Source organism: Daphnia pulex, chromosome 10 (assembly GCF_021134715.1).
Source record: "Daphnia pulex isolate KAP4 chromosome 10, ASM2113471v1".
NCBI classification, from domain to species: domain Eukaryota; kingdom Metazoa; phylum Arthropoda; class Branchiopoda; order Diplostraca; family Daphniidae; genus Daphnia; species Daphnia pulex.
Genome location: NC_060026.1, coordinates 13,522,537 through 13,541,161, shown reverse-complemented (window position 1 = coordinate 13,541,161; position 18,625 = coordinate 13,522,537). Strand labels below are relative to the sequence as shown.

Sequence of the window (18,625 nt, the reverse complement as noted above, 5' to 3'; positions counted from 1 at the left end):
TCTGTTTCCCTCACTCCCCTCCTCCTCGAGTGTATATATTTTCCTCGTCTCCTCGCGCCTAATGGCTCACGCGTGACAAAAAGAGTCGAGTTCAAGAGGTGGACTGAAATAAGTCGGTGCTAAGAAGAAGAGGGAGCTCTTTGTCGTCGTGCCAAAAATTTACCGGATTTTTTCCCCCCTTCGTAGTCTAGCTAGGAGCTATAGCTTCATCAGGAGGCTCAGCCAGCAGCACAAAAAAAAAAAATAAATAAAAAAATAATAATCCTCCCAGTATTTTTGGTCTTTCACGTTTTTACAGTTTAGGTTGTTGGGCCCAGAGGAACGAAGAAGAGATCCATCTTTCACCGTTGATGGTGAATCTATCACTGTTTGGGCAGCTGGACATTGACGCCGTGAACTAAACATGGGAGATATGTGTGTGAGATATTCAAATAAACAAGCTAGCCTGATATAATCAGAATTGAATGGCTGGAACAAATGGTCATGGTGGAACAGCCACGTATATAAAAGAGCCGAGACAAAAGCATTCTGCACGCCGCGTCTCGTGAAAAAAAATAAAATAATGATTATTATTACTATATACGGCTAAGCGGTTGTTGTTGTTGTTGCATCCGGTTGTTGCTTATTGATACGGTGTGTAACCCCGGAGCGGACAACAACAGCAACTCAAAAATTTAGAATTAAGTATGTGTACAATCTCCACAAAGATAATAACCAGTAAAATGTTTTCGATGTTATTCAATGCGACCAAGCGTGAATACGGTTGAACTTTTTATTTTTACCCATTTGAAATTGATTCCGACAGATGGTTCAACAACATTTTGATTTTTTTCTTTTTTTCTTTTACACCTGGCGTGGTCTGCTCGTGAAAACATTCCTCCCGCTATCCGGATGAATGGCGTGCCGCACCCTCTGCTCTTGCGTGAGTGGTGTCTGCGTATCCTCGAGGCCATCATTCGAGTGTTGCTGTTTCACGAAGCCTTTAGCCAAAACGCTCCGCCAAAAAAATTCCAGTGGTCAATGCCCTGAAAATAAAAAGGGGAAAATATCAAATTTGGTGAATAAGAAAATGTCACGTGAAATTTTATCAATCAATCAATTAAACGCACAATCGGGACTTATTCAAATTGCAGCCGCCACAAGAAAGTTAAAAGGGAAAGTCAAATAATGTCTAAGATTTCTTGTCGGAGCACTTTTATTTTCTAGTGCTATCTCTCTTCCAACCCCCGGGAATGAGGGTATTTGTGCCAGCAACGCGACGCACCTAAACAACGTCACTTTCTGCCAAAAGAATAAAAGTCAGCCAGGAGAAATCGGAGAGAGGACCCAGTTGCTTTTTTTTTTCTTATTTTTCCAAGAGAAAGTTTGTTGAGAATTTACGTCGTTGTTGCATATGTACACAACCAAAATGATAATTTCTCTTTTGGTTAAGAAACAAAAAAATTGGGCTCAAATCAAACGCGGAATTGATTTCCCGAAAACTGGTATCCGTGATTCGACTTATTTTCACAATTGCCTAGAAAGTTATTCCATTCGATATTCTTGTTAACCTAATGATCAATCGATTAATAATTGAAAAGTGAAATTAATTACTGCACAAATTTCATCCGCAGTTCCGCACACCTTTTCTGCGAACGTTGAAAAAATTAATTTCATAACGGGATATCCGCTCATCCGCATCCACCTAGTTACCTATATTTTCCCAGTTCCTATGCGCAAAATGGAACCTGCTGCCCGAAGGAAAAAACACACACACAATCTCCTTTATTCGTCACGTGCTGCACTAGCAATCACTTACGCCTTCCAAATTAGAAAATTTCGATGCCCATCTCTTTCGCCTTAGCGGTCTGGCAATTACTCAATTTTTTTTTTGTTTTTGGTTCACGTATACATAGTATGTATACTAGGTGTGTGATCAATGACCAAATATAGTCGTATGTCTCTATGCAGTCGGTTTCACTTTCTCCTTTGTAAGCTGGGGTTTGTTTTCTTCCCCTTTTTTTTGCAGTTTTTCAGTTCACGGACCGGTAGAGACGCGCTGCTTTTCCTTCTATCGGACGTTTCTTCTCGTTCGCTATTGTTTCGTTTCTCTCTGCTCCCAACTTTTTGGGGGTTTCTTATTTCCAGAAGAGAGAAGCCATCAGATCGCCGTTGTGACTGGTGGTCGATTTCCGCCGCTCCAGCAGATCTCGACATATTTCATTCGCAGTGCAAGTTATATTTTTCTGAAATTTGAAGTAAAAGACATTTCAATTCGGAATGCCGTTCAAATGTCCAAGGATAAAGAAGCGGTTAACATCCGCGATTTTACGTAAGTTCGAATTTTTGTTTTTGATCGATGATCGTTATTCTTTTATTTTTGGTTTCAAATGATTTGAGAAAAACCAATTTTTGTGGGGTCTTTTTAATGTGTTAATGTGCTGCAGTGCTGGTGGTGTTGGCGGTCGCAGGGAGCAACACAACGGAATCGGGAAGGATTCGTAATTTGGTGAGGATTGGGCACGCCCGGAATAACAGCACTGTGACGACGACGACGACGTCAACAGAGTCATCGTTCATGACACCATCGGCGCTGGTCGCCGCCGAATCGCTGCAGGTCCAGCGACAAGCTTTCCTTTCCGTTATTCTGTCGTACTTGGCGCGGCCGGAAGAGAATCCAGACGCGCTCGAGGGCCGCGATTTGTCCAACAGCGGCGAGGGGAAAACCATCAAGTCGGACGAAGTGACGGATGAAAATAACAACCTGACTGCTGGCCAGTCGTGGTCACGCTTCGCCGACTCTCACATCCATCTTAGGGTGTTGCGGAGCACGGCCCAAGAGCACCACCAACCGGAAGGCAGAGCTTTATTCTTCCGTCGAAAAGAGCCAGCGGCCCATCCATCATCGGCCATCAGTCGCCGTAATAATAATCCAAGGCGCCAATTTCAAATTCCAGGGGGTAGTCCTCCGTCGACTGCTCTGGCTTCTCCGGTTTCTTCCGCCGAACTGGCCCAGCTCCTGCGAGATAACCTGACCCGCCAAAGAAGGAGAAATCAATTAGTTAATGGCGAGGCTGAGGAAACGTCGGCCACCATCGAAGTCGTCCAAACCCGAACGCCTTTCGTCATCACCAACGGAGAAATGATTATGAACGACTTACCCATGGTACACTAACACAAAGTTCCTGAATTTCATTTTCACACCCTCTCACTCCATTTTTCTACATTTCTGGCACTTCTTTCTTAATGAATGCATGTCGTGTTACAATACACGTATACGGGGAAATCTTTTGTTTCTTGAAAAATAACGTTATCCATTTCGATTTGTACGTGTGACGTCAGGTCTGCCGTCACCCACATGTCTGTCATTTCCTCGTCGACAAGTTCATTATGCGTCGAGGACAAGAAGAAAATAATAAAAACGAGGATAGACAGAAATCCCAGTCACGCTAGGCCAAATAAAAGGAATGTCAATTCCATCCGCCCTTTGCTCATTTCAACAAAAATGAGAATCTTTTTTCGGTCTTGGTCTAATTCTGATTCACCTGCAGCTCTGTAGGGGGAAAAAACAAAATGAATGCCATTGGCTGTGTCACAAGCACGTTAGCTACTCAGCAGCTGGGGGTGATTAGTGTTATCTACTATGGAAAAAACAACTTCTATACTATATAATCCATTCTTGCCTTTTTGTCTTTTCTTTTTACCCTTCCGGCTGACGGAAAACTTGTTGGACGGGTTGTGTTATTATTATTGTTGTTTGATACCCCCACGACGAGCGATAACGTGTTGATGCTTTTGGCAGGTTGAGCGGCGCAGCATTCCTCAATTCGGTGGCATGGTAAGGATATTTTCTATATACGTGTTCGTTGACCTTCATCTTATCAGTACCGTAGCTCTGTCTTCCTAACGTTACAAGAGTTTCTTTCTTTTGATTGAATTCAATTTTTTTGAAAAGATTAGGGTAATTGATGAGAGAGAGTTTGGTGGACGAACGACTAATGTTACGACCATTAACGATTATCCTTTTTTGAAATGTTCAAGGTGATCCTCTACACTCGCGCCAGTCCTCTGCGTCTACTTTACTACGGAAATTGGTACGATATTATCTTATTTTAAAAATAAACTTTCTAAACGAATCTCGGGTTTCTTCGTCGCATTTCCTTTCCAAACTAATTGATTTCCACGGTCACCCCTTGATTCATTTTTAATTGGATCGGAAATCAATTTGTTTCAATCACGACCTTTTCTTTTCGTCGCGGTTTCATACTCGACTACTAGATGGCATTTGAAACGTTGTAAAATCGTGATTTCGGTTAATTCATTAATTGCAGGTGCGGATCTGGTGGTATGGGACCGGCGCTAGACAACATTGACCAATGCTGGTAATTTGCATAATTAATTATCTTAATCTGATATAACACGACGCAATCATTTAATCGTTTGATCTCTCTTTCCAGCATGACTCACGATAAATGTTACGGTGACGTGGAAAGACTTCCGTGCAAAGGCATTTTCCAGACTCCATATTCAGTAAAATCATTCCACTACGCGTATTAGATTTAAATGAATTTAATTAATTTTTTTTTACCTTTTAGGTTCACTATGCTTGGCGATGGGTAGAGGACCGGAAACAAGCTTACTGCCGTACGTATAAAAATCAAAATTCTTTTTCCAATCGGAAAAATTTTCGAATCGGCTTTCGAAATAGAGATCCAAAAACCAGTGTCGAGGCAGACGAAGGCGGTTAACATAAAAGAGAAAAGAAGAAAGTGCTGGTGAAAGAATGAGAAAAAAAAAACAAAATTATTAAAAAACAAAAGGAATAAGGAAACTGAGATGAAATATGTAGGGACTATGACGTCAACCCGCACACTTTCGCTAGCGAATGACACGATTCTCTCCAAAAAATTCTTTTCTCTAGTCCCGTTTTTCTAAGAGTCTAGAGAATAAATGATTTACACATGCTGTTGTTGATGGACCATCCAGTGTGTGTGTGTTTTTGATGGTTCACCAGCACCTTCTTCCGACCGTTCACCTTTCGACTCGGGCATAATCGGAGCCGGAGGGAGGTGAATGCCGTGTATAATTTGATGAGGAGCTCAGCCATCTGGCGCCGACGTACAATTGCATAGTAAACGCAAGCAGCAGCAGCAGATGGATAACATTTCCGACAGCGTGTAGCACTTTTAGCGCGCGGTGAAATTCAAATTTCATCGACACCGTAAAGAAAACGGTTCACATCTCCCTACAGATGTAATGGAAGCGACGGAGTTCTACAGGAATTTTGGTTCAAATCGATTTAAGAAAATCAAAAGAATGGGAATTCACATTTGTCTTAAATCTGTTTTCCGGCATTGGAAATTTTTGATTTCCCGGAATTATTTCGAAATCTAGAAACAAACAAAATGTCCGACACCTTTGATAAACAAACAAAAACCCATAGCTCGCAGGTAGAATTAAAATGAAATTGTGACAGGATTATCTATCTTAGACTTTTGTGGTTTCCCGAAAATTGTGTTGGACAATTTGTTTGATCAAAATCCCTAACGGGAATTTGTAAACTCTTAATCACGATACCGTAACATGAGACAAGAAGTTTTCTTTTAGACACACTTACCGTCGCATCCGCCCAGTGGCCGGACAGACATTGTCTGTAATCATTTCTGTTTCTTTTGAATGTGTTGAATTTCAGTCAGAACAGGTGACAGGTGCGCCGACATGACTTGCGAATGCGATCGGATTGCAGCCTCCTGTTTCGCCAAACACATGATCAACGCCAAACTGAAGGGAAACCGATTACGCAAGCACCGCAATCGAATCAAACATCCGATTCTGCGCGGCCAATGAGCACCACCTATGCCTTAATAATCAACTGTTCAAGAAACAATCATAAATAATAAAATAATCTGCCGCCCTTCTACCCACTTGTTTCCGCCCCGGATTTCGTCGCCCAAACCACTCTTTAACCATTACCACTCGACTCAAATTGTTTTCTCAGTTCAATTCCAAGAGAATGGAACATATACACTTATTTTGTCAACGGGAGACGAACAGAAAATACAAGACACAAAAACTGAAATTTCATTTTAAGATTTACAAAAAAAAAAAAAATTAAAACGTACCGGTAAATTTCTTGGAAGATTGGAGCGCTAATAATAAAAACACGTCGTTGAGATTTTCCAAATGGATCTGATAATAAAAAGAAATAATGTTAATTACCAAACGATCGTAAAAATGTTACGCTTAACATAGGAATTCGTCAATAGCTCGTAAAGTTTTACGGACTGCGAAAATGTTATTGCACTTTCATCTACAGATGAGGGGAATTTTTCACGTTCATTTTTTTTACATTCCATTGACTTTTATTCATTGTACATTTCCTTCAACGTCATGTTACTTAACTCGGAAGCGAATACTTGGGAGGTCGTTGGTGGTCGCCGGCTGGAAAACCTTCCTGAATCAAAGCTTTTTATCAAAAAACTGAAAAGACATAGAAATCTTATAAAAGGGAACAAGAATGAAGAGGATTTGCAGCTGAGATGAACCGTTGCGACTTTTGACTATTTAAAAAGGCCTCCGGCGGGGGGGACTGAAATGCGATGCTGCAACAAATAAGTCCATTTATGATGATTATTTCCTATTTCTAGCACCAAAACACAAGTTAGTACGCATTGCATGGGCTCGGCTATTAGCAGCTGGCGCTTTAAACACTCTTGCGGGACAAGCTGTTGAGAAGAAAAACAACAGCATTTCTCTTTCTTTGAAATCTTCTTTTACGCAGAGCAGGTAGCCTACTCCCTGCAGAGGAGCGAACGGTTGCCTCTCAAGCCGAGACCGTTCGGACGTCCAGTCGAGTTCTGTCTTCGGTTAGAATTGGTTGGGCTCGTGTTTCTTTATTTCACTTGGTGTTTGGTTTTTGGCTTCACAAAGGCGGTTCAGTTGGAGGAGTTATGAATATCAGTTGAATCAATAAAAAAAGGAATACATTACAATGTCGAAATTACCCATCGCCGCTTTCTATCCAGCTGCAACAACCAACCTTTACGAAGCTCATACCCGGAATTCCACTCGGATGCAAGGAGGCGGTTTATCGAATAACATCATCAATCGAACAACACCAGCCGTCACACCGGCTGAAAGTAACAATATATCTAGTCCGGTTGTGCTTTGCGTTGATGGCGTTCTTCTCTGGTTACTCATCGCATGGATCACAGCTGGAACAGCAGCTATTATCACACTCCTCATTAAATCCTGTCGCAACAGGTGCTTAAATTAGCAATTAATTCAATAAGAATTCAGTTTCAACTATTTAAATTCCAGATGGAAACATGTAGAGCAAGAAGAGTTCGACTGGGGCGGATTGGAACGATCACGTCCTGGCGCAAGCCAACACACTCGATCAACGAGTTGTTCGTCGGCACCTTCCGTCCGCAATGCTATTCCAACACCCAAACCATCAGTTCCACATTCTACACCGTCTAGGTTCAGTCACCGTGCTTCAGCGCGTCAATTTAGTTCGTTTAAAAACAATACCATTAAACCTTTAATACCTTTCCTATATCCAACCTGTTCTTCAATAGGTTCAAGACGAGCGGAAGTAGAAGAAGGTAACCGCCGTCCCAAATCACGAAGTCGGCGACTACAATCGACGACGGCTTGAAGTGGAAGAACCTTCCTCACTACATGAATACTCGACAAACATTAATTAACATTTAATCACACATCATTAACGTTACCCATGTCTCAAAAGTACAATCAAAGAAAATAAATTGAATTCACAGAGAGTTTAGTTGGGTCGTCAACCGACAAGACTATCACCATCTGTATTCATGAACAGAATTGTATATGATTAAAGATATACTCGGATGTCCCATCCAGTGGTGACTTATCTTCTCCGATCGCTAAAAGTTCGAGGACTACCATAACCATTAAAGTAAACAAGTGGAAATAATAACCGGGAAGGATAACATCCATTAAGGAGTGGGGGGGTTCCAAGGGCGATTGCAGGTCTCCATACCGTGGTGATCCGACAGTTGACTATGATGCAGCTAGCTGATAAACAGGATTACATATCCTAGAATATCATCGGAGGGACATTTTGGAGCTCTTTATTTCGTCACTTGGTGCATGGCGTGCGCCAAGTATTCAACGTTCTTTGACGTGATTCCAGCAACTGAAATACGTCCATCCTTAGTTAGGTAAACGCTAAAGTCCTTGGTCAACTTCTCCACCTAATAATGATAAACAATGCATCAGTAAAGCTGAATTTAACAGAAGATAAGAATAGTTGAAAACGTACCTGAGCAGGTGCCATTCCAGTGAAACAGAACATACCGATCTGATCGGTAATATGTGCCCAGTCTCTGGATGATCCTTCCTTAGCTAAGTTGGAACGTAGAAGTTGGCGCATTGAAATGATGCGATCGGCCATGCCTTTCACATCCTTCAGCCACTGAGAACGTATGGATGGGGTTGTAAGGATCTCTGTAGCGATTCTTGCACCAGTGACTGGTGGGTTAGAATACATGGGACGAATGATAATCTTCAGCTGCGACATGGTGGCAGCAGCTTCCTCTTTAGAGCTGCAGATAAGGGAGAAGGCTCCTGCACGTTCGCCGTACAAGCCCATGTTTTTGGCGTACGATTGGGAAAGGGCGATCTGGTGTCCGTCCTTCAAGAACATCCTGACTGGGGTAGCATCTTTGTCAATATCACCTACCAGATGCAAAAGAATGTAAAAATATTTTCTGAAATTAATTTTTAATATCGACAAAGCGTAAATTTACCAGATGCAAATCCTTGGTAGGCCATATCGAAGAAAGGAAACAGTTTCTTTTCCTTAATTACTTTGGACATTTCAGCCCATTGCTCTGGTTTGGGATCGACTCCAGTAGGATTGTGAGCACAAGCGTGCAAAAGAATCATGGAACGTTCGGGAATTTTCTGTAATTGATCATTATAATGAGGTATGAGTGAGATTGTAGAAACCAGAGTTTTTCAACTTACAGCAATATCTTGCAGGGCCCCGTGGAAATCGAAACCACAGGTTTTGGGATCGTAATATCGGTACTGTTTAACTCCCAAACCAGCGTGCTTGGCCAGAGGAACGTGATTGCCCCATGTGGGTGTTGGCATATACAGGTCTTTGTTGCCAGGGAAAAAAGCAGACAAGAAAGATGTACCAATACGGAGGGAACCAGTTCCTGAAATTCCTTGCACAGTAGCATTCTGCAATGAAAATTTTTAAAGGCAATTGTTTATAACTATAAAACATCTTTGTTGGCACATGTGAAAACTGACCAATCCATTCTTAGTCCATTCATTGTCCTCTCCAAGGGCAAGGTTGATGGTAGCTTTGCAGAATTCTGGACTACCGGAGATAGGCGAGTACTCCTTGTCCATGTTCTTCTTCTGGATTTCCTCTTCAGCCTGAACATAATAACTATAATTAAGCTATTGGAATATAATGAACAAATCTCACAGAAATACCAATTTCACAGATGGCAGGATGAATGGTTTTCCATTGTCATCTCGGTAGGCTCCTACACCCAAGTTCATTTTCTTGGGGTTGGTGTCACGCTTGAAGGCTTCAGTTACTCCCAAGATAGGGTCAGGAGGTCCCATCTCGACATGACTCCACCATGAGGAACTGTAATTGCCAAGAAAGTTAAGTAATCGAAGATTCAAGGCCGTACAAGGTCATCCGTAACGGACGGTAACAACGGACGGTAACAATGTTTCACAGATATTTATACAAATACGATACGTACTTTCTAGACGAAACGGACAAAGCATTTTGGGCGGTAGTCAAAGTTGACGGCGAAAAAAATTTCAGTGACGAGATGAGTGCCATGTTGTGCTGACCGGAACCAATGAAAGTATGAAACCGGACAGAATTGCACGTCTGCAATTGGCAATTGGTGATTTCCTCCGACTGGATTTCCTGCTGAGCATCAGCATTGTCAAGTAGTCGGTGAGAAAAATTTTAATGAAAACATTTTCGGTTATTCATCATCTTCATAATTCTATAACATGAGTTAAAATAATTTAGTGGGAAATAAGTAATTTATATTTGATCGACAATTTAAGGGGAATGTCTAAACTTGGCAACCAATAAAATAGCAGGTAAAAAGTGGCGCAGTTATTTGATGTAATAGCAGAGTTAATTTTGTTTTGGATGAAATTGAATTGAAAAAAGCTTTTCATTTCAATTGCACAATAGTCTATTTCAAATTTTCAACTAATAAGAAGTAGCAAGCAGTTGTAGGTTTGTTAAGGAATCCTCTTCAAAGTAGGTCACACTGCATTTGTGTGAATGATTGTGTTTCCAGAGGAAATTGCTCTGCTGCTAACAATGAATAAATAATGCTTATTTTTGTATCATGGGGAAAATAAATTGTTCGTTAGAAACTAGAAACAACAGGGTACGGGTCATTGAGCTCTACCTTTCATGAATCATTGGACTTTTGATTGGACCTGACCCTCCATATCTTAATTACCCCCTTGTTCCCATTGCAGTTGCTATTTCTACTAAAGCTGTTTCAAACTGCACAGTCGTTGCTCTACTTTGCTTGTGTTCGTGTTGACCCTATTAGTCGTGTGCAGGCAAAAACCGTTTCAACAGCAACAGTAAGGATTAATCTAAACAAAATACTTCTAAGTAATCCAATACGTATAGTTGGTTGAATTTTAATTGCTGTTTATTTAAATATGACCAGACATTATTTTTTTTAAACGTATATCATCGTGTAGACTGTAGATGCAGTAAATATAGACCAGCAGCAGGACTGAAGGAGTAGGACTTGATGTTTATGACGTGTTGCGCGAAGCTACCGCTAGGTGCGCTGTACAAACGTCGCCGAGCGAATGCGCTGGCCTGAGATAGCTAGCATCACACTTGATTCTTCACAGGAAAACGATGGCGGACAATCGGGGAAGAGAGTTATGTGTTGGGGGGAAACCTATTTCATCCCTACGCGTCGTTGATTTGAAACAGGAACTAGAAAAAAGGAGCCTCCCGAAATCAGGAAGCAAAAAGGATTTGCTAGAGCGGCTCAGATTGGTAAATATTCTTTTAACTTGAAAAAACCGCTAATGTGTTTCCCGTCCTCTAGCTCCGGGTTTTGTTGTTAGCCCATCCCCCTCGACGCAAACAGACGCTTTCAGCGTGTGTCGCCATGGGGGGGGGGGGATCTGTCATTAAGCAAATCAATATAGGATATTAAGTCTTAACCTCATATTCTGGTAGCATTGCAATTTTTTTCCCTTTTTTTTAAGCAGAAACAAATTTTGTTTACATTTCAGACCCCCTACAGGCTATATTTGAACTAACATATGTTTGGATTTCATCACTCCATCTTCTGACTTTAAATGAAATCCCACATGAATGATAATGCAATATGATAAGACTAGGAGCCAAACTTCTTTTTAGTTTATTATATAAGAAGGATTCTGAAGTAAGCTAAACTTTTGTTGCATTTGTTTCTTCATTAGCACCTGCAATTAGAGGAAGACCGCGAGGCTGCCTTAGCTGATGAAGAGCATGTTCCAAACCTTTCGGTAAGTACTCTTATCACATTTGTTTGCACTGATCTACAGACAATTTTTAAATGATCTTTCATCATGTTAGCTATGCAATGAAACTGAAAATGATTTCATTCGTGAATACTTGGCTGCACAGCAGGCCAGGTTCCAAGTACAAAGAGAAGCCAAGAAACAATATGAAGAAAAGAAGCGTGAATCAGAAGCTAGTGCTGAAGAAACAACTCAAGACGAGGATGAAGCGTCTGATGTATCTCCAACCAAAAAATCTCCCAGAAAAGCCATGAGGCCAAAGTAAGTTCTAAAGTAATTTCAAATAAAAAATAACATTTACTCAACACAGTGTATGTTAATGTAGGAAAAACGAAGAGTCTACATCTACGCCAAAAGCGCACAAATCCGCACTGGATTTTCAAACACCAGAGTCGATGCCTTACTCCACTCCACCACAAGAAAAGCGAGATGAAGACGGGGCGAGACACGAGAGTGATACCACCGGTGAGGAGGAAGAATCCATGACTCCCCAGACCCGTAAACATAAGCTACTCAAATATGTTCAGCAGCCTGCCTCTAGTAAGGGTCCTGGTAAGTCGGATACCGGACAATTTTCAATTGCAGACCATGTGGATAGATATCAAGGGAGTGGGACATCAGAAAGGCGGGATCCACCGCCTTCCAGTCTCTATGGTGAAGCCATCAATTTGAAGGTGGAAAAAGAGAAAGAGATTTCACCTGTTAAGAAAGAACCCTCACCGGTAAAAAAAGAAATCCCTTCACCGGTTAAGGTAGAAACTCCTTCCCCCGTAAAGAAAGACGGACGAGTATTGCGAGGACAAAAGGCGCATAGTGTGAAACCTCCACCCACCGATGTGTCTGAGGATGAGGAGGACGACGACGAAGAAGAAGAAGAAGGAGTCTTTCCCCGTCTTGTCGAGGTCTGGTCAGAGAAAGAAAGAGAGGAAGAAGCTGCAGCTTCGGCCTCGGCTGAAAAATCTTTAGCACACAAATCGGAAAAACCTAAAGAAAATGTTGAACATCCTTCGTTGAATGTTAAACAGGAAGACCCTGAACCCCACAAGCCCGTTGTCACTGTAACCCTTGTTGAAAAGTGTAGCGAAGAAGAGTCGAAGGATGTAGCGCCTTGCGCTACCGATCCGCTAGCAGATAATCCAAGCAAGACAGAAACCATTTCTGTCGAGGATGAAGCAAAACCGGTTAAAAGCGAATGCGCGGTAGAAGTACCACCAGTAGAATTAGTTGTAGAAAAAGTTAAAATCGAAGAAAAAAACGTAGAAAAGGTAGAGGATGTTAAGGAGGATGAAGCGTTAGATATGACCACGGATAGCAAGGTAGATGAAGCTTCTCAAAAAGCGGATCTCGTAATTTTAGAGGAAAAAGTAGAGACTGCAAAGTTAGAGGAACCGGTTGCGAACTCTTCAGCGATTGAGGTACATGAAAACGATACTGTCGACGCTTCTGTATCTGTTGTGGAAATCGTACCGCCCGCTGAAATCGAAGAACCGATTGTAGATCTCGTAACTGTAGAAAAGACAAATGTCCCCTCTGAAACCCCCAATAGAGATATTTCAATCACGGAATCGGAACCCGAGAAAATGGATCAGTGTGAAACTACACCAACCGATCAATCCGAGCCAGAGAAAACGGATCTGTGTGAAAACAAACCAATCATGAAATGCGAGCCTGAGTTGAAGGATCAGCCCGAAACGAAAGAGCCTGAGTTGAAGGATCAGCCCGAAACGAAAGAGCCTGAGTTGAAGGATCAGCCCGAAACGAAAGAGCCTGAATTGAAGGATCAGCCCGAAACGAAAGAGCCTGAGTTGAAGGATCAGCCCGAAACGAAAGAGTCTAAAGAAGAAGTTACTAAACCTACCGATTCGCAAGAAGATAGCGTCGATTCACCCCCGGTTAAGGTAATATTTCTAAAAATGTTATAAATTTTTTATTTAGAGTTGTTCATAATTTCAGATAATTTTTATGTACCATTTAAATTTTGTTTCTGACCCAATTCTTTATGGAAAATTTAAATTTTTTCTTTTATTCCCATTTTTCACTCCCTCTGAGTACCTGGCAACGTTGTTTCAATTAGGGGTAGAGAATTAGCAGAATGAAAACTCGCTGTCGTCACAAACCTTTAAGCTCATAAGATCTGTTGCGTATTAACAATCGGTTGTCGTTGGCCGTTCCGAGTTTTTAAACTGTAACTTGATATTAATAGTCTTATCTTTACACGTGATACCATTTTGTTGTTAGTCATATTTCTTCGGCACTAGGGTATCTCACTAGCATCTGCCACGTGTGTAATATGGCATTGTTTCATTGAATCAATTTACTTACTTAACCTAATATTTATTTCTGTAGGCTGTGACTGCAATGGCTGTCGAAAACGAAACGCCACCGTTGATCAAATCAGATGTGTGTGAGCAACCAGTTGTCAAAGTAGACCCAGTTCCTGAAGAACAACCCACTGATGACAATGAAGAAGATGAACTTCAGATGGACACCACTGAAACAATTGATGAAAGCCTGAAACTTACAGAAGCACCTGAAGCAGAAGAAGTTGCTGACAATCGTGACCAGGGGCGTGAAAAATCAAGGTAGGCGTTTTTATTAAATGTCACAACAACAAGCAATAAAGTTAGTGTTTTCTTTAATATTTCAAGTTCCAGATCACCTAGCCCACGACAAAGCAGCCCAGAAGTTGAGAGAAACAGGAATGGAAGGAGTGTATCACCCCATGACACCAAACAGAAGGTTGAAGTAGCACCTCAGTCTGAAGTAATAAAAGGAGACACAGTGAGAAAATGGAAAATAAGGAAACAGTTGCCTAATGTTGAGGCTGAATCAGGAGAAACTGAAGCACCAAGAAAACGAAGATGGGGAACTAGCCAGCTTCTGCCTACCAAGAAGCCTGCCTTAGTTATTTCCACAGATTCCCTTAAGGTAACACATCAATACATTTCATGTGTTAAGTGAGCACAAAAATAATTGCTTGCAATTCTTCAAATAGTCTCTCGTACCGGATGCTAAACCACTCTCAGCGGAAGAAGTTCGCCTCGGCAGTCCTAACTTTCAACCCTCAACAAAACCCACCGTTAATCAGGCCCAAGAAAGTGAAGACCATCATTTACCAGCTGCTGAAAAAGTTGAAAAAATGGAGGTTGTGAGACGTGTAGCAGTTGAAATTGCGGCCGAAGCCTTCGCCCCTGCTAAACCAGAAGTTGTTCTAGCTGCTGCTGCCCCATTATTAGAAGCAACTAGTCCAGCCCAACAACCTCGATCATCCGTTCTTAATGTTTCAAATTTGGTTCGACCATTTACTATTAATCAGCTTAAAGAATTGCTTGCTCGTACTGGACACCTCATCGATGGAAAGTTTTGGATTGATAGAGTCAAGTCCTCTTGTTTGATCCAGGTAATTTTCTTCAATCCTTTTTTACAGTTCATAAAAGATGACTTATATTTTTCTTGTGTCTACAGTACGAAACTGAGGAAGAAGCTGAAGAAACTCGGGCTGCCTTACACGGAATTCATTGGCCTACATCTAATCCCAAAACCCTCCTGGTTGATTACTCAACTGTAGAAGAATTAGAGAACCGCATGTCTGGTAAAGAAACAACCAACCCACCTGTAGCCAAAATTGAACCAACAATGCGAGCGGCCGCCGCAGCCATCCAGTCCATTGAAGGGAAGCGAGACAAGGCTGAAAAAGTACGCGAATGGGATTTGGGAAAAACTGGTGAACAAGGATCCGAGAAATTAGAGCAAGCCCACAAAGGAGCACACCCCGCTGGGGAAGACGACGGAGAACTCAAACCAAAAGACGAAACGCCCGCCAAACTGTTGGACGATTTGTTCCGAAAAACCAAAGCCGCTCCATTCATTTATTGGTTGCCCCTGACTGCAAGTCAAATTGCAGAGAAGGAAGAGATGCGTCGCCAGAGGCTTGCTGAAAGAGAGACTCGTATACGAGAAGTTCAGCAACGCAGGGACGAAGAGCTGCAACAGCGACAACGTGAAAGAGAGAAACAGCGTGAAAACGAGCGCGAAAGGCAGCGTGCTCGGGAACGAGATCGTGAAAAGGAACGCGAAAAAGATCGCCAACGCTCTCGCAAACGCAGCAGATCTTCATCTAGAAGCTCGTCGAGCACTACCTCATCAAGTCCGAACAAGAGACGGAACAACAGTAAAACGCCCCCACGCAAGAGATAAAGATGACGAATATTTAACAATCTTCAGTCACAACACTGATTGGTTCGGAGAAGATTGGGCTAGAAAGAAACCAATCAGCTGCAAGATGACTACAACTACTCTTGAATTGGGAGACGAGTTCTCGAATTGTACGTGGAAGAAAACACCTTGTTCTTTTTTAATTAAAAATTTAGAACTTACGGAAAATACCTTATTCCCTAATTTCCTTCACTCTTTTATCCCCTTGTACACCTGCCACGTTTAATCGTACCCCTTCCCGTTTTACCTCTCTATTCTTATCCCTTGCCTTAGTTACCTTTCCCCTCTTTCTTTCCCTACTACCACCTTCTGGATAATCCGTTTGTTTGCAGGTCTATCGTAGCGAGCCATCCAATCTAAACTTTCTGAACGGGAATTTTATATCTTTCAGCAGCCGTTCAACTTGTGTGTGTTAACCCCTCATTGTCACCGAGGATCGGCGATTGATTGGGGAAAAGCAGAAGATGTCACAAACATAACAGAAAGAACCTATGATGTGAAGATTTACTTTAGCTTGATGTATGGGGCTACTCGGAAAAAATCCCTTGGTACGTTGTCACCAGACTGCTTTCTGGTTTCAACCAACGCATACTGTCACTGACACATTCAACCCAAATGTTCTGTTACGGGTTGAATTATGCCTGTTTGTTCTCCTCCCTGTAATTGTCTGACTCTCACACCTTAAGTTCCAATGGACTAATTTACAAATTGTTTGATTGGCTGGCGTACAAATTCCAATCGCTTGAAAAGGCATCCTACACTGTATTACGTAAATACAAAGTAATGAACTCCACCAATATTTTTGCATTAATTTAATTTTTAAACACAGCCGCTTGGCATAGTATATTTTCGTAACACAGACCTAAGGATACAATCAACGTTTTTTGTTTTTACGATATTCAGCAGGGTTCCGGCGATTAAAGTTGCTAGTTGCACGACCTGTTCGTCCAAGTTGCGCTGCGCGAGAATAGACATCGTTGACAGCAAAAGGTGAATTTCCTACACGAGTCGAGTAAACATCTTGTTAGTCGGTTAGGATTTCAATTTAAAACTTGTTTAATAACCTGCAACATAGTCGGGATCTAGGGCATTCGTTTTAGTACGACCTAGACGAGTAGCGCGTTGCTGAGCTTCTCTTTGGTCTTCTACGAGAATTGGATTGCAAGCGTATTTGCCTCCCTTTGGTGTTGGTAAAGAAAACTTTGAAAAAATAGAAAAGGCTACGATTAATTTTGATTTTAATTAAAGTTTAATGACGAAAGCCGTATTTACCTTCTTCCCACGAGCTGTCAACTTTTTTCTGCTAGAGATATGAATTTGCAGTGTGCCGTCTTCGTTCAAACTAACGGCTACTTTTTTCAATGTTTGATTTCCACATTTCGGACAGAAGACTGAAAAAGATAAACAACGGTAAATAAAAATGCATCAACAAAGGCAGAAACATTATTGTATAAATTTACCTTTGGTTACATTGCTGGTCGTTCGGAAACAAGCATAGCAACGCAATATGTAAGTTCGCGCTTCGTGAATCAGTCGACCCTCAAGGGAGACTACATGAAGACCCATTTGCATCAAGACATTCTAAATGGTAAAGTTGGGAATAAGTAAAACTTCATTTAATTTGAAGTCCATTAATGTATCCCACCTGCATGGCAAAATCAGTTGTCAAGCATGCAACATCAAGTTGGACAGTTTCAGTGTTTCCAGCCATGCTATGCTTGACCTGCTGGATATTTCCAGGAGTAATCCAACCACCATCATCATCATCATCTTCTTCTTCAGACTCATCTTCCTCTTCTTCTTCTTCATCACATTCTTCTTCAGTGTCATATCCTTCCTCATCTTCATCTTCACCTTTACCAGAATCACCATTTTTCTCTTCATTTGTGTTTTCATTTTCTGAATGGACCTCTTCTTTTTTGGATTCATCTTGTACTAATACAACTTCTGACAACTGCTCAGTCACTTTTTCAATCTCATCATCTGGCTTCACACCGCCTTTGGGCATGTAAAAGCCAGCCAATGTTTCAACTTTTTCAGGGCCAGGTGGTCTAGGACCAATAACTATAGTTTTCTTGATAGTAGGTTCAGTTTTCAGATGCTCTTTGCCATTAGATTCCACTTCAAGCTGATATGTCAAAGCCATAACTTTGATATCAGTGGCTGACAGAGTCGCATAATCACCAGTCTTCTTGGAAAACTCAGTCACTGAAATTTGTTGAACACAGTTATTGTTAATGACATTTTTATGACTCTAAACAATAGTGACAATAGTTACCTCGAACAATAGCATCAGGGGATGGTTCCATCATTTTAATTTCATAAGGTAACACTCTAAGTCTCTGTTTTGTGGCTGCATCCCTGATTTCATCAACTACATCTCTTACTGTGTACACAACTTCAGCGATATCCTAGGGTAGTAAAACATTAAACGAACAGTCAAGCAACAATGTCATCTAGCAAATGCAAGACAAGAACACACATTTTGAAACTATCTTTAAAGTTACCTGCATTTGCGCATTTCTGATGAAAGCTGCTGAATCAGCAACTAGCTTGCTAATCTTTTTATCGTTCATATTGGATTCAATGTAGTTAACACTATAGTATAAGTTCAAAACTTTTCACGAACAAAATAAATTTGCAGGACATGTATGTATACTCGCACGTGTGCTATTATGGTGAATGAATAGCTGTTTAGCACAACCTTCGTGGCTTGAAGTCAAATATTTCGTTTCTCAGTTGTTTTTCATGCGCAATTTTTAAAAATTCACTTTGTCTTTATATAATTTTGGTTTTGCCGAAGAGTGTGTTTATTTGATTCTATAGATAGGCCAGTTTGGAAATTAAAAAATCATAA

General features: G+C 41.3%; 5 protein-coding genes across 10 annotated transcripts; 3 read left to right on the top strand and 2 right to left on the bottom strand.

Moving 5' to 3' along the window:
• Positions 1-2,041: 2,041 nt before the first annotated feature.
• LOC124203680 lies at positions 2,042-6,058 on the top strand. The gene is made up of 8 exons (XM_046600447.1): positions 2,042-2,311; positions 2,427-3,145; positions 3,782-3,817; positions 4,021-4,073; positions 4,311-4,361; positions 4,437-4,509; positions 4,575-4,623; positions 5,672-6,058. Exons 1-8 carry the CDS (start codon positions 2,260-2,262, stop codon positions 5,824-5,826), a joined length of 1,188 nt encoding a protein of 395 aa, XP_046456403.1. The 5' UTR covers positions 2,042-2,259; the 3' UTR covers positions 5,827-6,058.
• Positions 6,059-6,815: 757 nt separating this feature from the next.
• Positions 6,816-7,763, top strand: LOC124203693. 2 transcript variants are annotated; one of them, XM_046600462.1, is made up of 3 exons: positions 6,816-7,242; positions 7,300-7,461; positions 7,560-7,763. In XM_046600462.1, the coding sequence occupies exons 1-3, from the start codon at positions 6,971-6,973 to the stop codon at positions 7,588-7,590; spliced, it is 465 nt and encodes a 154-aa protein (XP_046456418.1). In that variant the 5' UTR covers positions 6,816-6,970; the 3' UTR covers positions 7,591-7,763. The 2 variants fall into 2 exon arrangements, with proteins under 2 accessions (XP_046456418.1, XP_046456417.1); XM_046600461.1 differs by having other exon boundaries at positions 7,300-7,493.
• A 1-nt stretch (position 7,764) lies between these two features.
• Positions 7,765-9,925, bottom strand: LOC124203678 (aspartate aminotransferase, mitochondrial-like). The gene is made up of 7 exons (XM_046600444.1): positions 9,750-9,925; positions 9,469-9,628; positions 9,280-9,408; positions 8,986-9,207; positions 8,766-8,922; positions 8,279-8,694; positions 7,765-8,210 (listed from the first exon to the last, which is right to left on the bottom strand). Exons 1-7 carry the CDS (start codon positions 9,830-9,832, stop codon positions 8,088-8,090), a joined length of 1,290 nt encoding a protein of 429 aa, XP_046456400.1. The 5' UTR covers positions 9,833-9,925; the 3' UTR covers positions 7,765-8,087.
• A 582-nt stretch (positions 9,926-10,507) lies between these two features.
• LOC124203672 (apoptotic chromatin condensation inducer in the nucleus-like) lies at positions 10,508-16,561 on the top strand. Of its 5 annotated transcripts, none has more exons than XR_006878589.1 (10): positions 10,531-10,608; positions 10,732-11,041; positions 11,473-11,538; positions 11,609-11,814; positions 11,879-13,451; positions 13,900-14,135; positions 14,202-14,481; positions 14,549-14,953; positions 15,019-15,878; positions 16,163-16,561. XR_006878589.1 is itself a non-coding variant. In XM_046600432.1 (9 exons), the coding sequence occupies exons 2-9, from the start codon at positions 10,898-10,900 to the stop codon at positions 15,748-15,750; spliced, it is 3,642 nt and encodes a 1,213-aa protein (XP_046456388.1). In that variant the 5' UTR covers positions 10,508-10,608; positions 10,698-10,897; the 3' UTR covers positions 15,751-16,561. The 5 variants fall into 5 exon arrangements, 3 of the variants coding, with proteins under 3 accessions (XP_046456388.1, XP_046456386.1, XP_046456389.1); XR_006878588.1 differs by having other exon boundaries at positions 16,160-16,561; XM_046600432.1 differs by having other exon boundaries at positions 10,508-10,608; positions 10,698-11,041; positions 15,019-16,561.
• An 18-nt stretch (positions 16,562-16,579) lies between these two features.
• Positions 16,580-18,462, bottom strand: LOC124203679 (RNA-binding protein NOB1-like). Its single transcript, XM_046600446.1, has 7 exons — positions 18,276-18,462; positions 18,047-18,179; positions 17,414-17,976; positions 17,229-17,349; positions 17,041-17,159; positions 16,833-16,968; positions 16,580-16,767 (listed from the first exon to the last, which is right to left on the bottom strand). Exons 1-7 carry the CDS (start codon positions 18,342-18,344, stop codon positions 16,643-16,645), a joined length of 1,266 nt encoding a protein of 421 aa, XP_046456402.1. The 5' UTR covers positions 18,345-18,462; the 3' UTR covers positions 16,580-16,642.
• Between the last annotated feature and the right edge of the window lie 163 nt (positions 18,463-18,625).

Coding starts and splice junctions, on each gene's coding strand:
- LOC124203680 (XM_046600447.1), top strand. CDS start 2,260: ATGCCGTTCAAATGTCCAAGGATAAAGAAGCGGTTAACATCCGCGATT. Junction 3,818..4,020: donor TTCCTCAATTCGGTGGCATG/GTAAGGATATTT, acceptor GAAATGTTCAAG/GTGATCCTCTACACTCGCGC. Junction 4,624..5,671: donor CCGGAAACAAGCTTACTGCC/GTACGTATAAAA, acceptor GTTGAATTTCAG/TCAGAACAGGTGACAGGTGC.
- LOC124203693 (XM_046600461.1), top strand. CDS start 6,971: ATGTCGAAATTACCCATCGCCGCTTTCTATCCAGCTGCAACAACCAAC. Junction 7,243..7,299: donor ATTAAATCCTGTCGCAACAG/GTGCTTAAATTA, acceptor TTTAAATTCCAG/ATGGAAACATGTAGAGCAAG. Junction 7,494..7,559: donor TGCTTCAGCGCGTCAATTTA/GTTCGTTTAAAA, acceptor GTTCTTCAATAG/GTTCAAGACGAGCGGAAGTA.
- LOC124203678 (XM_046600444.1), bottom strand. CDS start 9,832: ATGGCACTCATCTCGTCACTGAAATTTTTTTCGCCGTCAACTTTGACT. Junction 9,208..9,279: donor AATGGACTAAGAATGGATTG/GTCAGTTTTCAC, acceptor TTTTCATTGCAG/AATGCTACTGTGCAAGGAAT. Junction 8,211..8,278: donor CTGGAATGGCACCTGCTCAG/GTACGTTTTCAA, acceptor TATCATTATTAG/GTGGAGAAGTTGACCAAGGA.
- LOC124203672 (XM_046600432.1), top strand. CDS start 10,898: ATGGCGGACAATCGGGGAAGAGAGTTATGTGTTGGGGGGAAACCTATT. Junction 11,042..11,472: donor TGCTAGAGCGGCTCAGATTG/GTAAATATTCTT, acceptor TTTCTTCATTAG/CACCTGCAATTAGAGGAAGA. Junction 14,954..15,018: donor AGTCCTCTTGTTTGATCCAG/GTAATTTTCTTC, acceptor TTGTGTCTACAG/TACGAAACTGAGGAAGAAGC.
- LOC124203679 (XM_046600446.1), bottom strand. CDS start 18,344: ATGAACGATAAAAAGATTAGCAAGCTAGTTGCTGATTCAGCAGCTTTC. Junction 17,977..18,046: donor CCCTGATGCTATTGTTCGAG/GTAACTATTGTC, acceptor AACAAATTTCAG/TGACTGAGTTTTCCAAGAAG. Junction 16,768..16,832: donor AGATCCCGACTATGTTGCAG/GTTATTAAACAA, acceptor CGACTCGTGTAG/GAAATTCACCTTTTGCTGTC.